This window comes from Syngnathus scovelli, chromosome 15, assembly GCF_024217435.2.
Source record: "Syngnathus scovelli strain Florida chromosome 15, RoL_Ssco_1.2, whole genome shotgun sequence".
NCBI lineage: Eukaryota > Metazoa > Chordata > Actinopteri > Syngnathiformes > Syngnathidae > Syngnathus > Syngnathus scovelli.
Window position 1 is genome coordinate 6,338,299 of NC_090861.1, and position 12,912 is coordinate 6,351,210.

The 12,912-nt window shown below is 41.3% G+C and overlaps 3 protein-coding genes across 4 annotated transcripts; 1 reads left to right on the forward strand and 2 right to left on the reverse strand.

The window, feature by feature from the left end:
• Positions 1 to 1,162: 1,162 nt before the first annotated feature.
• ppme1 (protein phosphatase methylesterase 1) lies at positions 1,163 to 5,221 on the reverse strand. The gene is made up of 14 exons (XM_049741597.2): positions 4,951 to 5,221; positions 4,350 to 4,443; positions 4,068 to 4,160; positions 3,907 to 3,964; positions 3,568 to 3,619; positions 3,211 to 3,365; positions 3,037 to 3,127; positions 2,873 to 2,938; positions 2,664 to 2,790; positions 2,400 to 2,529; positions 2,278 to 2,322; positions 2,142 to 2,206; positions 1,999 to 2,066; positions 1,163 to 1,858 (listed from the first exon to the last, which is right to left on the reverse strand). The coding sequence occupies exons 1-14, from the start codon at positions 5,034 to 5,036 to the stop codon at positions 1,855 to 1,857; spliced, it is 1,134 nt and encodes a 377-aa protein (XP_049597554.1). The 5' UTR covers positions 5,037 to 5,221; the 3' UTR covers positions 1,163 to 1,854.
• Positions 5,222 to 6,999: 1,778 nt separating this feature from the next.
• LOC125981718 (dicarboxylate carrier UCP2) lies at positions 7,000 to 9,392 on the forward strand. Of its 2 annotated transcripts, XM_049741601.2 has the most exons (8): positions 7,000 to 7,125; positions 7,202 to 7,347; positions 7,912 to 8,046; positions 8,267 to 8,474; positions 8,547 to 8,744; positions 8,817 to 8,918; positions 8,989 to 9,169; positions 9,242 to 9,392. In XM_049741601.2, the coding sequence occupies exons 3-8, from the start codon at positions 7,921 to 7,923 to the stop codon at positions 9,345 to 9,347; spliced, it is 921 nt and encodes a 306-aa protein (XP_049597558.1). In that variant the 5' UTR covers positions 7,000 to 7,125; positions 7,202 to 7,347; positions 7,912 to 7,920; the 3' UTR covers positions 9,348 to 9,392. The 2 variants fall into 2 exon arrangements, with proteins under 2 accessions (XP_049597558.1, XP_049597557.1); XM_049741600.2 differs by having other exon boundaries at positions 7,030 to 7,347.
• A 337-nt stretch (positions 9,393 to 9,729) lies between these two features.
• On the reverse strand, positions 9,730 to 12,805 carry dnajb13 (DnaJ heat shock protein family (Hsp40) member B13). Its single transcript, XM_049741599.2, has 8 exons — positions 12,240 to 12,805; positions 12,069 to 12,172; positions 11,378 to 11,539; positions 11,149 to 11,297; positions 10,857 to 10,970; positions 10,633 to 10,746; positions 10,497 to 10,573; positions 9,730 to 10,312 (listed from the first exon to the last, which is right to left on the reverse strand). Exons 1-8 carry the CDS (start codon positions 12,305 to 12,307, stop codon positions 10,153 to 10,155), a joined length of 948 nt encoding a protein of 315 aa, XP_049597556.1. The 5' UTR covers positions 12,308 to 12,805; the 3' UTR covers positions 9,730 to 10,152.
• Between the last annotated feature and the right edge of the window lie 107 nt (positions 12,806 to 12,912).

A 12,912-nucleotide genomic window follows, 5' to 3' on the forward strand; every position in this document is an offset into this window, starting at 1 on the left:
TTATAGGCTTCAAGATAAACATAGATGCAATTATCATTGATAGCCATTTCCATATATCTCAAAGGTAGGCCTAGTCTTAATGGCTTTATAGTTTTGCATCATCCATAAGGAAAAAGTCACATTGCATTTTTCTATTTTCCCTTCAAATTCATGTTAAAAAGTGGCAAAAGTTGGTTGGCACATACAGTATTGCAGTCTCATTAATGTCTGCATGTGGGTGGGATGGAGTGGGGGTTGGGGTACAGCGCTCCCTCCTGCTGACAGAAAGCTAACCAGGTCAGTGCTTTAATTTGAGTCTCAGTGCCAGCCTATGGAGAACCATCGGGGATACCATCACGCAGCGGCACAATTATTAGTTAGATTGCCGTATTAGTGCATTCCATTTTGTTGCCTTTACCTTCACATGCCAACGCCATTGTTTTGAGCTTTCGTTTCATCACCGCCTTGTTATGTAATTGGACTTTCAACACTGTTGAATACCCTGCAGACATTTCTGGCAAGTTGCAAACAAAGCTTCTAGAAACTGCAACTCGTATGCTAAAGAGAGAAAGTGAAGGGGAAATAAACAGTCATTCTACAATTTGCTGCTAAAAGATGCGAAGGAGTTTGTGATCATGACAACAACCTTTGTCTCGGTGCCCCTGTCACCAGGTACTTCGCTCTCTCTGGAATGTTTTTCAGGCCCTCAAGTGCTCTTTCACAGAGGCCAAGGAAGTTTTGAGGGGGTTTGAAGCTTGTGGCAGAGTAAAGATGGCTTAAATTAGTCCACCTCCCTCCCTGTTTACGCTCCTAAATTAGCCTCACAACCTATATGTGTCCATCTAAACTTGGGGAAAAAAAAAAAAAGATTTGTTTGGGCAATCAAGACTATTGTGCACACGAGACTCTGGATATGACGTCACATTACAGTATGAAGTATGTAAGCACGGTAGTGTACATTAACGGCACATCACATTCAAATGTATACCAACGAGGACCCCTGCTGGCTGAAGTATGTAATTGCTCATTCTGTCACTGACGTAATAGCACCGTTTTTAAGTTCACGTCATGATCTCAATTAAGTGAAATTTATTTGTATGGCCCTTAATTACAAAAACGTGGCATGCAAATGATTTCCCAGAACTGAATGAAGTATATTTCCGCCCATGTAAACACACACAAACAATTTAAATCCTTTTATTTCACGAAACACGAACAAAACAAAACTGTGTGCATCTGCTTCCATTGTGCTGTGTGATATTAGCAAATTTGCTTACGACTCACTTGGCAATAATTCAAAATAGAGAAATCAAACACGTTTCTTTTATACAGCTGCACTCTAAATCGCAAAATATTTCAATTTGCACAAGCTTTAAATACATGTAAAAGATGATGACTAATAGTCACGTAGGGCTATGTGAATTGCTCTCGTCTTGTCGGGTCATTACAAACCAAGTGTCATTTGGAACGGGGTCAAGTTTTGTTTGGAAGGGACAAATCAACGTATGTGGGGCAACAGATGAGGTTTTTGGAACAGTGTCAGCTATGCTGATGTTGCTACGTGTCGTATTGCTAAAATGTACACATATTAAATAAAAAACAAAAAAGCATGACATCTTTCCAATCCCTCCGAATCAAAGTTTGCCACACATTTTATAAACATAACACACCACTGCCCAAAAAAACACAAGTTGCAAATAAAAGACTACAAAATTATTGTTTTACAATCAAATAAGGCAGAGCTGAAAGGCAAAGTATCTACAAAACAAACACATAAAACAACAATGAGTGTTTTTTTTTTTTAAATATACTTTGTAATTTTCTGTTTGATGAAGATGATTCTTCCAATATTTCTTCTATGGCAACGCAATCAATTTAACTGTCAAAAGATCAGACAAATAAAGCATTAGTTGAGCTATTTGGAGACCAGTGCGACTATTTGCTCAGTTTCAAAATGGGTCCTGAGAATTTGTCAGGTCCACCCAGAACCACATTCAATTCAAATTTAAAATCACTTACCACATATATCCTTCTTTAAAGTCTGTGAATTTGTGCCGGACCATAAATGTCGCCAGGGCGTCCGCTACCTGCAAAGCGACGACAGCGCAACAATTACAAGAGTCGAGGGAATGATGAAGCAAATTGCGGTTCTCGTGATTTACTTTTTCGGGTGCGTCCTCGTGGACAGCGTGGCCGCACTGAGGGAGGACCTGCATCTGAAACTTCCCTATGAGAAGAGGAAAAGAAAAAAAAAGTTTGCCTTTTGCTCGATGCGCGACGTCGATTTGACCTCTTTACCTTGCATCTGTCCGATGGTAAGATCTTTGTCGAGTCTGTCCACCCCTGCGTAAACGACACATTTGAATTCCTGACAACAAAACGGTCACTATGGCAACCGACGGCGAGGCAAGGGACCGAACCTGCGAGCAGGAGCAGTTTTGGCACAGAGCAGCTGAGAAAAAGTGAAGACAGGCCTTGAAACCAGCCCTCCCAGTACTTTTCCGTCTTTGCCAAATCCACTCGCCACGTGAAGATGCTTTCCTTCTTCGTCTGGAACAAATCACAGCTTTTAAAATAGATACTGGTGGGACACATGATTAGGCCTGGTGACATTTGAAAAAAAAAAAAAAAAAATGTTGCTTTAGTGTTCTCTCATAAGATTGTGCGTGTGACTCAAAATTAACCTCTTGGTCGTCTTCCTTCATTCTTTTCTTGTTGGTCTCTTCTCCCCCTTCCTCCTCCTCCTCCTCTTCTATGATACCTTCACCGATACTATCGGAGACCACGGGGGTCCTGGCGGACTCCTCACATCTGTCAACGGCAGAGCGGCAGAATGTGTCAGGAGACTTGTCACGCATGTGACATTTGGATTTCGTACAAAGTCAGTACAAACTTTTTCACTTGGCCTCCCATCGACACCCGCGCCGACTCGATGTTTCGAATCTGGCCACTCTTCACGCTGTTGTGGAAATTAAGTCACGTTTTAAACAGGTGTACGCAAGAAAACAAAAGATGGTGGTTATTTTTTAGCTCTGAGGTTGATTAAGGCTGACTTACCTCCACTCGATGGCATTTTCCAGCGATTTAAACATTTTGGGCCTGCTTCTGAGGAAATTCTGCATGCTGTTCAGAGCGTCCATTGCTGTGCCTGAGAGGAAAGTTAAGAAACAGAGTGCCTGTTTAAAATTCTCCAAGATTTAATATAATAATAAAAAATAAAAAAATACCTACCTTCAACAACGTCAATGACACAGAGGCCGAGCAGCGATGGTATATGATTGGCAGCGGCGGTGTGAACTGCTATGGCTCCGCCCATGCTGTGTCCAATAATCATGATTGGCGGGGGGGTTTCTCCATAAAGAGCCTCGACCACTTTGCCGATATCCCTTCGGAAGAAAGAGCAAAGAGAACCTGTTAATATTTTGTATAACGTAAAATCACCATCAAGGACACGGCCATGTTAAGAGTTACTAAATTCAGCTTTAGACTTTTTATAGACATTCATACTTATGTATGTATGGATGGGTGTGCAGACTTTTTATAGACACTGAATATGTGGGTGTCTTCGGTCAATAATCAGCAACTTACTTGGCCATGGTGTCAGCGGAGAGATCTTCTGAATTCTTCACTTTGGAGTCACCTGCAGCAGATGACAGAGACTAACATGACAAACGTGTGGTGTGTTTCTGTGAGAGAAAAAAAAGCAACATTGTCCTGCTTGTTGTGGCTTTGGCCACATGGGGGCAGTATAAGACATATTACCGATATAATGTACTTGAGGCCTCAGTTCCTGAGTAAAATTTGTCAGGCTCTGCTTTTAACACAAACCTTCAACTGAGTGCGACAATAAAGTGCTTAAAGCCTCTTTTTTGGAATAGTTCGTAATTTTACGTGCCAAATGTGAGTTGAGTCACTTATGCCACTTACCGTGAGCTCGGAGGTCCATAGCAACCACCCTGCAGTTAATCCTGCTGTAGATGACAGCCTGGGGGAAAAAAAGGGAGCAATGGTTTTAAGCACACTTAAAACAGAAGGAACTCAACAGTCATATAATAATGGAACGACACAATAATAGTTAGAAGGCTCACAGTGAAGACAGCCCAGGAGAGAGCAGAGTGTCCTCCTCCGTGAAGCAGGAGCAGCACAGGGCCATGAGCGCCGCTGCAGTAAACTCTGAAAACGTTCCATGTAGTCAAAGAAATGCTGCACAAGATATAACCTAAATGGACTAATTGTCACAGTAAATCAAAATCATATTATGTGAACTGAAATGTTAATCTTAGTGTGGTCTAGTTGGAATACATTGAAGGATCATCACAATCATCACTTTCAATAAATTTCGGCAGCCACACAGAAGCAGTAAAAGATATGTCTTTGCCATCTTCATTTTCTACTTCAACATCCTCCATGGTTTCAAAATATTGACTCCAGGACAGCGGGGTGAAATCTCTCCTTCGTCCAGGCCTGGATTAAAAAGACAATCAAAGCACGGTCTGAGAAATGCTTCAAATGAATACAAATGCAATTATAGGAAACGTTTGATTAAAGTTCTTGCTACTAAAGAAGGTTGTTATTAACTCCAAAGGTTCAGGAACTTTTTCCCCACTCTGCACTTTGATTTATACATGTTGTGTCCGTTTGTGTATTACTGCTTAACAATAAAACGTGATTTTTCTATTGTCGTGACCTAAACGTAGAGCGGTAGAAATTTGATGACCAACTCGTGCAGAAATCTAGCTAGCAGTTAAGAACAGAAGTGGTGGTTGTGTACAAACAATACTAAAAATTCGGATATACGAAAAAGAACATTTAATTGATATTCGAGCTGCTTCTTTTAGTAATCCAAGCTACTCAATCACGATGACTGACAGCAGCAAGTCCTGATCAGCACAACCTTGCAATTTGCACACATAACGATTCCATTTTAAATGTCATATTTAAAAGTGACGGATTTGATTTAAATGGACTTACCCCATTTTCATTTTGGAGCTGGACTGAAAGCCACCCGGCATAGGAGGTCTGGAAGCTAACAGGTTTAAATGCAACTGTTTCTCCATGTTGCGGAAAGCGGATCTGGGTTGCTGTCAAGAAAGCTTGTATGTGACTCTCACTGCATCGGAGTTTTCTTCCACAATTGCACCGACGCAAACATGACACAACCGATACCCGCTAATTGCTGCTACATTTGGACCACAGGCTAACAGCTAAAGGCTAACTCTCTTCTTCAGTCCTTTTTATCTCCGTCTTCTTCTTCTGCTTTTACTATGTTGCCCTCTAGCGTTCATTAATGTCAACTACAAGCCAAACGTTTTTCCCCAAAATACATGTTCCGCTTAATCATTAAAAAAACAACACCAAATTTGAATCATTTTGTGTTCCTAAACATATTTTGATGCTGATTAAAGCATTTTTATATTTCTTTCCCTAAGCACATCAGGTTATTGAACAGTTCAGAAAGAAAATTCACCCGGTGCTGAAGTTAACCCCGACTTCATAAATATGGCTAAATATATTATGTTGCATATTATATTGTTGTTATTATTATTATATAGGTTGGTAGTTGGGTAGCAGCTGCTAGAGTTACAGTTGGTCAACTCCCAGCCATTAATTGTTTTATACACGATAGTTTTCCAGCTTTCAAAGAGCTTAAATATGACCATGCTTCGAACAACAAGGCATATGGAGGGATGGCTAATGTTTCATATGATATTTCCTGTATTGTTATTTTATTTTTTGTAAAGCGCTTTCAGTCATTGTGAAAGTGCTATAGAGATAAAAGTGTATTATGTTGTACTGTATATCGCATGACTTGTTCTCATTAGGTCTGCAGAAAAATAGGTGTGGACTTTATTGTAATACTAGTAAATACATGGTGTCAAGTTGCATTGTGAGCACGACAATAACTGCAAGCATTTCTTTGATTTGATAAATGAGGTGACAGGTCAGTGAATAATGAAGCATACTTGTGTGTTCCACTAACATTTACATTAGGCAGCATCTGACTTTATTTCTAGCCATGGACCTTTATTTATAGCGTGACGGTGATAAGCTGTCCTCATTGCACTGATGCACACTTCGCGGTATTCAAAGAGCAACAGAGCTTGACGGAAGAAGCGAGCGGACTTGCCGGGTTTCAATTGGCATGAACCGTATACGAGGTCATCTCGATCTGGCTGAAGCTAGAACAGCCACGAGGTGTTTACGGTTCTGTCTAAGAACATTTTAGATTGCCGGGGAAGTGAAGAGGTTCAAGTTAGATAACTTAACTGGGGTAAAGTTCTCATTCTGTATTCCTTTGCACTCTACAAGCCTAAATTTACTATTGTATGAAAACTAATACTAGTCAGTTAACATATAAACACAAACAAGCCGAGTGAAACTTTAATAAATACTCATGGTAGTTTCATATTACAGCAGGGGGAAATGTTCAAAATTTAGCGTGACTGTCTTCTACCGGCTGTCCTTGTGACCGGTGATGTAAGCTTGCTGGGCCCTTGTCCAAAAGAAGCCATGGAAAGTCGCATACTGGATGCCAGGCATGCATGCCCTAACAGTGTCTGTGAAGTGTCAACCCTCTCGCGAACATTTCTTGTTCTGTGCAAATGCTATCGGAAAGAATCGCATTGCACATCACCAAAGTATACAGTTAAATAGAAAAAAAAAAAATCACCCATTCGCTGTTGTTGCACTTATAGGCCAAAGGGTAATATAAAAACGACTCTTGGTCGCCCTCTTGTGGTATCTTTAGGTTAAAGGAACATTAGGTGATAGCCTGGTGAGAGGTGGAAAAAAAAGACATAGGAATTATATAAGTACTTAAATTAAAATGTCTTTCACATAAAGATCTATACTTCTGTTCGAGGAGTGTGAGAACATTTGCCAACCAGCCCAGCCCTCCTGTGAGTCCTTCCATTACCAAGCAAAAACCCCTGAGGAATTCCATATGGGACTCTCTCATTGGCTGCAAATGAAAGCCAATAGACATTCAAAGGACTGCATGTTCTAAGAACTCTTTGTGAACATACACAATTTAAAGTACATGATGACGACATCAAAGGTCCCTTGAAAGAACTTTCAATCATTTTAATGTTTCCAGATGCCATGGTGGGCGGTGACGCTGCAAAGTGAAGATCAACAAGCGCTCGGGTATCCCGCCTGCGTCTCGGTCTTAGTCTGGTAAACATGAAACTCGCATAACAGGTGTGTACGACTTGTCACGCAGCCTAGGGGTCATGTGCGAAAGGTGTCCATAAATTCAGCAGCTTGGCGGCAGGACAAACAGCAAGAACGTGGCAAAGGGATAAGGACAGCACAGGGATTGCCTCAAGGAATCTTTACTCATTTTGCTGCTTCAGGAATACAACAAAGGTAATTTAAAGTCCTTATTCTCTGATGATAACTTTCTAAAGTGTGTCTATTTTACAATAATAGTCATCATGATTTACAATTTTACAATAATTTCACATTAAAAACATGTCTATGAGACAAATTAAGCTGTATCTCATTCATAATATATCCATTTTATATATGGCTGTGTGTGAGGTGTCATGTAGGCAGGCTGTGACCTTCTGTTGTATTATTTTATCTTGTGTGGTCTGTGAAGCTTTGTTTAGCATCAGCTGTTTTGAAAGTCAATAAAGATGTATTTCCAAAATGTTGCATTTGCTACCAAACAACCACAAAATTAATTATCATTCACAGAATTGATATAACTACATTTGTTTCATTATATTTAATTATATCTTCGTTAGCAATATTCCATGTTTATTCACTGATTGGCTGGGAGAAATGAATGACACGCACATGACACATTTCCACTTTGGCTACCAAATAGGGTTCTGTCTCATCATCACAAGTGATGTTGCGTAACTTGATTGATGACATGTTCGGGTTAAATAAGAGCACATTTTTCCATGTGTATCGCTGACTCAGGTGGGAAAAATGGTCATGATGAAAGCCAGTGAGGTGGTGCCGTCAGCGACTGTCAAAATCTTCGGCGCTGGTACTGCGGGTTGCATTGCTGACCTGGTCACCTTTCCTTTGGACACGGCCAAAGTGCGACTACAGGTGGGATGATGTTTTTCATTTCAGAATTTACTACAAATGTAGTGTAATTAATAAGTACATCCTCTTTTCGGGACATTCAAACTCCACATATAAAACCTGCAACCGAGATTTGGAACCTGAACTGTGAGGCGGACGAGCTAACCGCTAACTCACGTGTCACGCAGATAAAAATGTTTAATGTGTGTCTAATTCTGTATGTGGCGCCCCGTCCTGTCTTCAGGTTCAGGGAGAGATTCAGAAGGTAGAGGGAGCCGGTGCGAAAAAATACCGCGGCGTGTTTGGTACCATCAGCACAATGGTGCGCACGGAGGGCCCCATGAGTCTCTACAACGGACTGGTTGCTGGACTCCAGAGGCAGATGAGCTTCGCCTCGGTACGAATCGGTCTTTATGATTCCATGAAACAATTCTACACTCGAGGCACGGAAAGTGAGTATCGTGACCCCGCTAAGATTTCGTCCTTTGACGAAGGCGCCCTGATGGTATCAAGTGTCTTGAAAGGTTCGGGGATCGTCACGAGGCTGATGGCGGGCTGCACCACTGGTGCCATGGCCGTGGCGCTGGCACAACCGACCGACGTGGTGAAGGTGCGCTTTCAAGCTCAGGCGCGGCAGGCTGACGGCGGGAGGAGATATAACGGGACTTTGGATGCTTACAAGACCATCGCTCGGGACGAGGGGGTGCGAGGACTTTGGAAAGGTACATCTTCTCTCACATCATATGTCATCACGCCCAGCGCTTGTGAAATAACAATCCTTTGCATACTTGCAGGGAGCATGCCCAACATCACCCGTAACGCCATCGTCAACTGTGCAGAGCTGGTGACCTATGACATCATTAAGGAGGTCATCCTGAAGTATAACTTAATGACAGGTGAGCTATTGCAATGGCAAGAACTAGCTCTTTGCTAGCAATATTTACCATATTTTTTATCCCCTTGCAGACAACCTGCCGTGTCATTTCACCGCTGCCTTCGGCGCGGGCTTTTGCACCACAGTGGTGGCGTCGCCCGTAGACGTGGTTAAAACACGATTCATGAATTCGGAAGCTAAGCAGTACAGCAGCGCCATGAACTGCGCTCTCACCATGATCAAGAATGAAGGACCCGCGGCCTTCTATAAAGGGTAACTCCATGTTTGTCACGTAGCAGCATTTAGTAACAAACACTTGACTAAATTTTGGATTTTTCGCATCAGGTTCATGCCTTCGTTCCTGCGCCTGGGCTCCTGGAACATCGTTATGTTTGTCACATATGAGCAAATCAAACGAGGCGTGACGCAGTACTGGGAGTCGCCATTTTGAAGCCTCTGTCAGAAGGAAGCCAATAAAGACTGAGTGTTAAGTGGCGATGAGTGGTTAGTTTCCAGACTAGCACTTGAAATGGATTTGGGCGGGTTCCTGCCATCACAACTCAGGTAGATGAAAGGTCCACTAATTCCAGTGGGAATTCATTATGTGGGTCGTCATCTGATGGCGCCGCGGATGGCTGCCACGGTGAGTCGCTCTCTGTTTCTTGAACAGAGGCTGTGATTTACCCAAGTCAAATTCCTTGTTTCAAACATGGCGAATAAAAAACTCTTGAATCTTGAATCTTGTGGGCATTGCCTCGTGTACCAAAATATGCAGATCCAAATTTGGCCTCTGCTTTAAAACGGGATGTCTATGTTTACAATAAAAAAGGGGGAAATAAATGCGGGATTGTTGTTTATGTTGTGACCATGTTGACTGAGCCATATGATGAATTTTTTTGGAGAGTTACAGTGCTTGTGCTCAATGATAAGAAGAACATGGACTTAAATACATTGATTTGTTGCTGGTCAATAAATTTGAAACAAGAAGATACAATAAAGTATGACTTTTGAAAAAAATTTGATGAAGTGTATGATTTGTTCCATAATCGTGTATGGATATGTTGACGAGGTACTAAAGAACAGGAAAGGCTTGAATCTAATTTAATGGCCTGACCAGATGGATCTCATTTTTTGTGCAGTGTGCAGTGTTCTTGTGTTTTCAGCATGACTCAGCAGTCTGCATTCTCCTTAAGTCAAAGTTTAAAGGCCTTCCTTGCATTTATCTTCTTTGCTGGCCATTAAAAAAAAAAAAAAAGTCAATCTTTAAAAAGCAGAGCTTGCTTGATGAGATCCTTCCTGTCCGGGGAGAGCCTCTCAGGAAACTGGATGCCAAATATGAGGATGAGATTTCCTCTCTGGGAAGGATTCTGGGATAGCGGCATCCCCTCGCCGGTCACCACTTTTTGGTATGTGAAGCTGCAGTGTGGTGACACGCAAATTAGAGCGAACAAGAAAGGGGATACGGATTGTTTGTGGTGGAACGCAAATCCCTCAAGTTTAGCACTTCCTGTCCTGATTTCTACTTAGTAAATTATGGTGGGCAAAATACGGCCTATGTGCAACCTATTGTGTTTTGTCCTTGTTTTGTGTTGACACTTACTGCACAATATCATTGATGGGAATGTTGAGTAGTCTGCCATCTAGCGTTTCCACTTGGACAGAGCAACCCGTCAAGGCCTGTGAGGGAAGAAAATACTGAAGGTTACTCTTAAAAAAAAAAAAAATCTGTGACTCACCATTGCCAGTGAGATTTGAGCCTTGTAGATCAAGTCATTGTTTTGTCGTTTGAACTGAGGGTGAGCCTTCTGTCGCACGATGAACACAATATCTGCAGGGATCTTGTTCGGGCCCTGTAAATCACAAAACCAAAAGAACGATTATTACCTTGCAAAGGATAACCACAGTTTACTCTTCTTTCACAATATAATAGTCATTTGTGAGTTTTGAATTGATCTCTTACCTGATCGCCCTCTTTGGAGAAAATGACCTTTGTGCCTTCTCTCCATCCAGGTTTGACTTCAATTGACAAAATCTTATCCCTAATACCTGATGTGAAGCCATCGTCATTCATAACCTGCGAGTTGAATAAAAAAAAAAAAAATGTTTGAGTGTTGAAGCTTTTTGCAGGGCAAGTGTAATACAGCAATGTACGACTGTTATACTGCCCCCGTGTGGACAATTCAAGCAAAACGTGTTAAATTAGAACCATTTCAGGTTGGTTGTATTTTTTTGAACATGCATCCCAAACTGACCCTTCGAGATATCTTGATTTTTTTCGTGCAACCGTGGAAGAGGTCATCCAGGGATAAATGAAGATCCCTCTCGATGGGGGGATCTTGCGTCTTAACCTCCTCTGGTAGCAGGCCACCCAGGAGCAGAGGGATGTCATTTGTGTAGAAGTCTGACAAGAGACAAATGGACTCAATCAATGTTGCACATGCAATAAATATTATTATATATTAGCCAACATTTGTGCTACACCTGCAAATGGGTTGTCGCTGCCAAAGAATTGCCGGAAGGTTTTATCTGGATTGCCGTGGTAGACGTATTTGGTTGACCAAGCACCGCCGCTGCCAAACTCGTATGGGATGCCACCTTTCAGGCCTTCCACTCCAAACTTGTCATAGGTTGCCTTTTTTCGAGCTGTCACAACAGAATATTCGTGTCAGCAAATGAGTTGTAGTTTAACTTTTAGAATGGATCTAATACAGTAATCCCTCGTTGATCGCGGATAATTGGTTCCCAAAACCACCCGCGATAAGTGAAAACCGCGAACTATGGTCACCAACAAGAAGTACTGGGCAGGCTAACGAGTTAGCGGAAAGATGCTAATTCGCGATCGTGCTAACACGCGAAAACAGACTTCTAAAGGAATGCAAACGAACATTTGGAGCAATACTAAATTGTTCTAAAGGTTAGATACATGTTTCTTCAATTTAGCAGTTTTATTTTGACTTTTAAATGTTTTTTTAATTGGGGAAAAAATACGCGATGTAGTGAAGCCGCGATAAACGCAACGCAAAGTAGCAAGGGATCACTGTATTCAATTAATTGTGTCCATATGGTGGTGCACAGTGGAAGGTAAAGGGGAAAAATTCCTACATAAAAATACAATGAAATATTGTCTTATTAGTGTTTGCATTATAATTTAGGAAATCAAAAATGCACTTACGGTCACTTAAAACATCGTAGGCTTCACCTAATTGGTAAAATTTCTCGGCACTTTCTGGTTCTTTGTTGCTGCTCGGATGAAATTTGAGTGAAAGTCGTCGATACCTGCAAAGACAAACAAATAAAATTATGACAATTCTTAATTAGGAAAACTGCTGCTCGGTAGACTTACGCTTTTTTTATGTCTGCGTCAGTCGCATTTCTGTTTATTTCGAGTTTATCGTAGTATTCGCTGCACATTGCAACGTCGAGGGATTGTTTTTTTTTTTCTTACGAGATGAAAATGTAGAATAAAATACTAAATTAACCCAATAAAGAATAATCTGATATGAGGCGTTTTGTCCCCACGCCACAACGTCCTCTTCGTTCCTTGTATCAACGTCGCATTCACCCAAAAAGCGATAATAATCTAAAAGTGTGGTCAAAACAGCGCGCTCATCAAAAATGATTTCAATACCGATGACATAAACAAGACGAACGTGGCATTCACGCGTGTAATGTTTTTAAAGCGAGTTAAGCGAGTGATGAACGCGTCAATCACCTGACGTTTTTATCGGCGCTGAAAAGTTACCAAGAAATGTAATTCCAGATCAATTAATCAGCTAAATAAAAAGCACTTTTAAAACCATAATAAACAAGAAAAAAAAATGAACCAATAAACGTAGCTGCGACCACGGTTTCAACCATACAACAGTCGACGGCGTTCGAAATGTTTACATTGGTTGTTAGGGGCAACCGGATATTTTCGGGACCGTCAATAAATGAAAGAAACGAACCAAAACAATTTGAAAAAAAAAATGCAAACAAGAAAAAAATAATCATCGACACATTTTGTAACACTTTGA

What these genes read in the sequence shown, in the direction of transcription:
- ppme1 (XM_049741597.2), bottom strand. Translation starts at nt 5,036, where the DNA reads ATGGAGAAACAGTTGCATTTAAACCTGTTAGCTTCCAGACCTCCTATG. An exon ending in AAAATGAAGATGGCAAAGAC is followed by an intron (nt 4,161 to 4,349) that starts ATATCTTTTACT and finishes ACTACATGGAAC; the next exon opens with GTTTTCAGAGTTTACTGCAG. An exon ending in TATGGACCTCCGAGCTCACG is followed by an intron (nt 3,620 to 3,906) that starts GTAAGTGGCATA and finishes CATCTGCTGCAG; the next exon opens with GTGACTCCAAAGTGAAGAAT.
- LOC125981718 (XM_049741601.2), top strand. Translation starts at nt 7,921, where the DNA reads ATGGTCATGATGAAAGCCAGTGAGGTGGTGCCGTCAGCGACTGTCAAA. An exon ending in GGTGCGAGGACTTTGGAAAG is followed by an intron (nt 8,745 to 8,816) that starts GTACATCTTCTC and finishes GCATACTTGCAG; the next exon opens with GGAGCATGCCCAACATCACC. An exon ending in CCCGCGGCCTTCTATAAAGG is followed by an intron (nt 9,170 to 9,241) that starts GTAACTCCATGT and finishes TTTTCGCATCAG; the next exon opens with GTTCATGCCTTCGTTCCTGC.
- dnajb13 (XM_049741599.2), bottom strand. Translation starts at nt 12,307, where the DNA reads ATGTGCAGCGAATACTACGATAAACTCGAAATAAACAGAAATGCGACT. An exon ending in GACGCAGACATAAAAAAAGC is followed by an intron (nt 12,173 to 12,239) that starts GTAAGTCTACCG and finishes TTGTCTTTGCAG; the next exon opens with GTATCGACGACTTTCACTCA. An exon ending in CAGCGACAACCCATTTGCAG is followed by an intron (nt 11,298 to 11,377) that starts GTGTAGCACAAA and finishes GTCTCTTGTCAG; the next exon opens with ACTTCTACACAAATGACATC.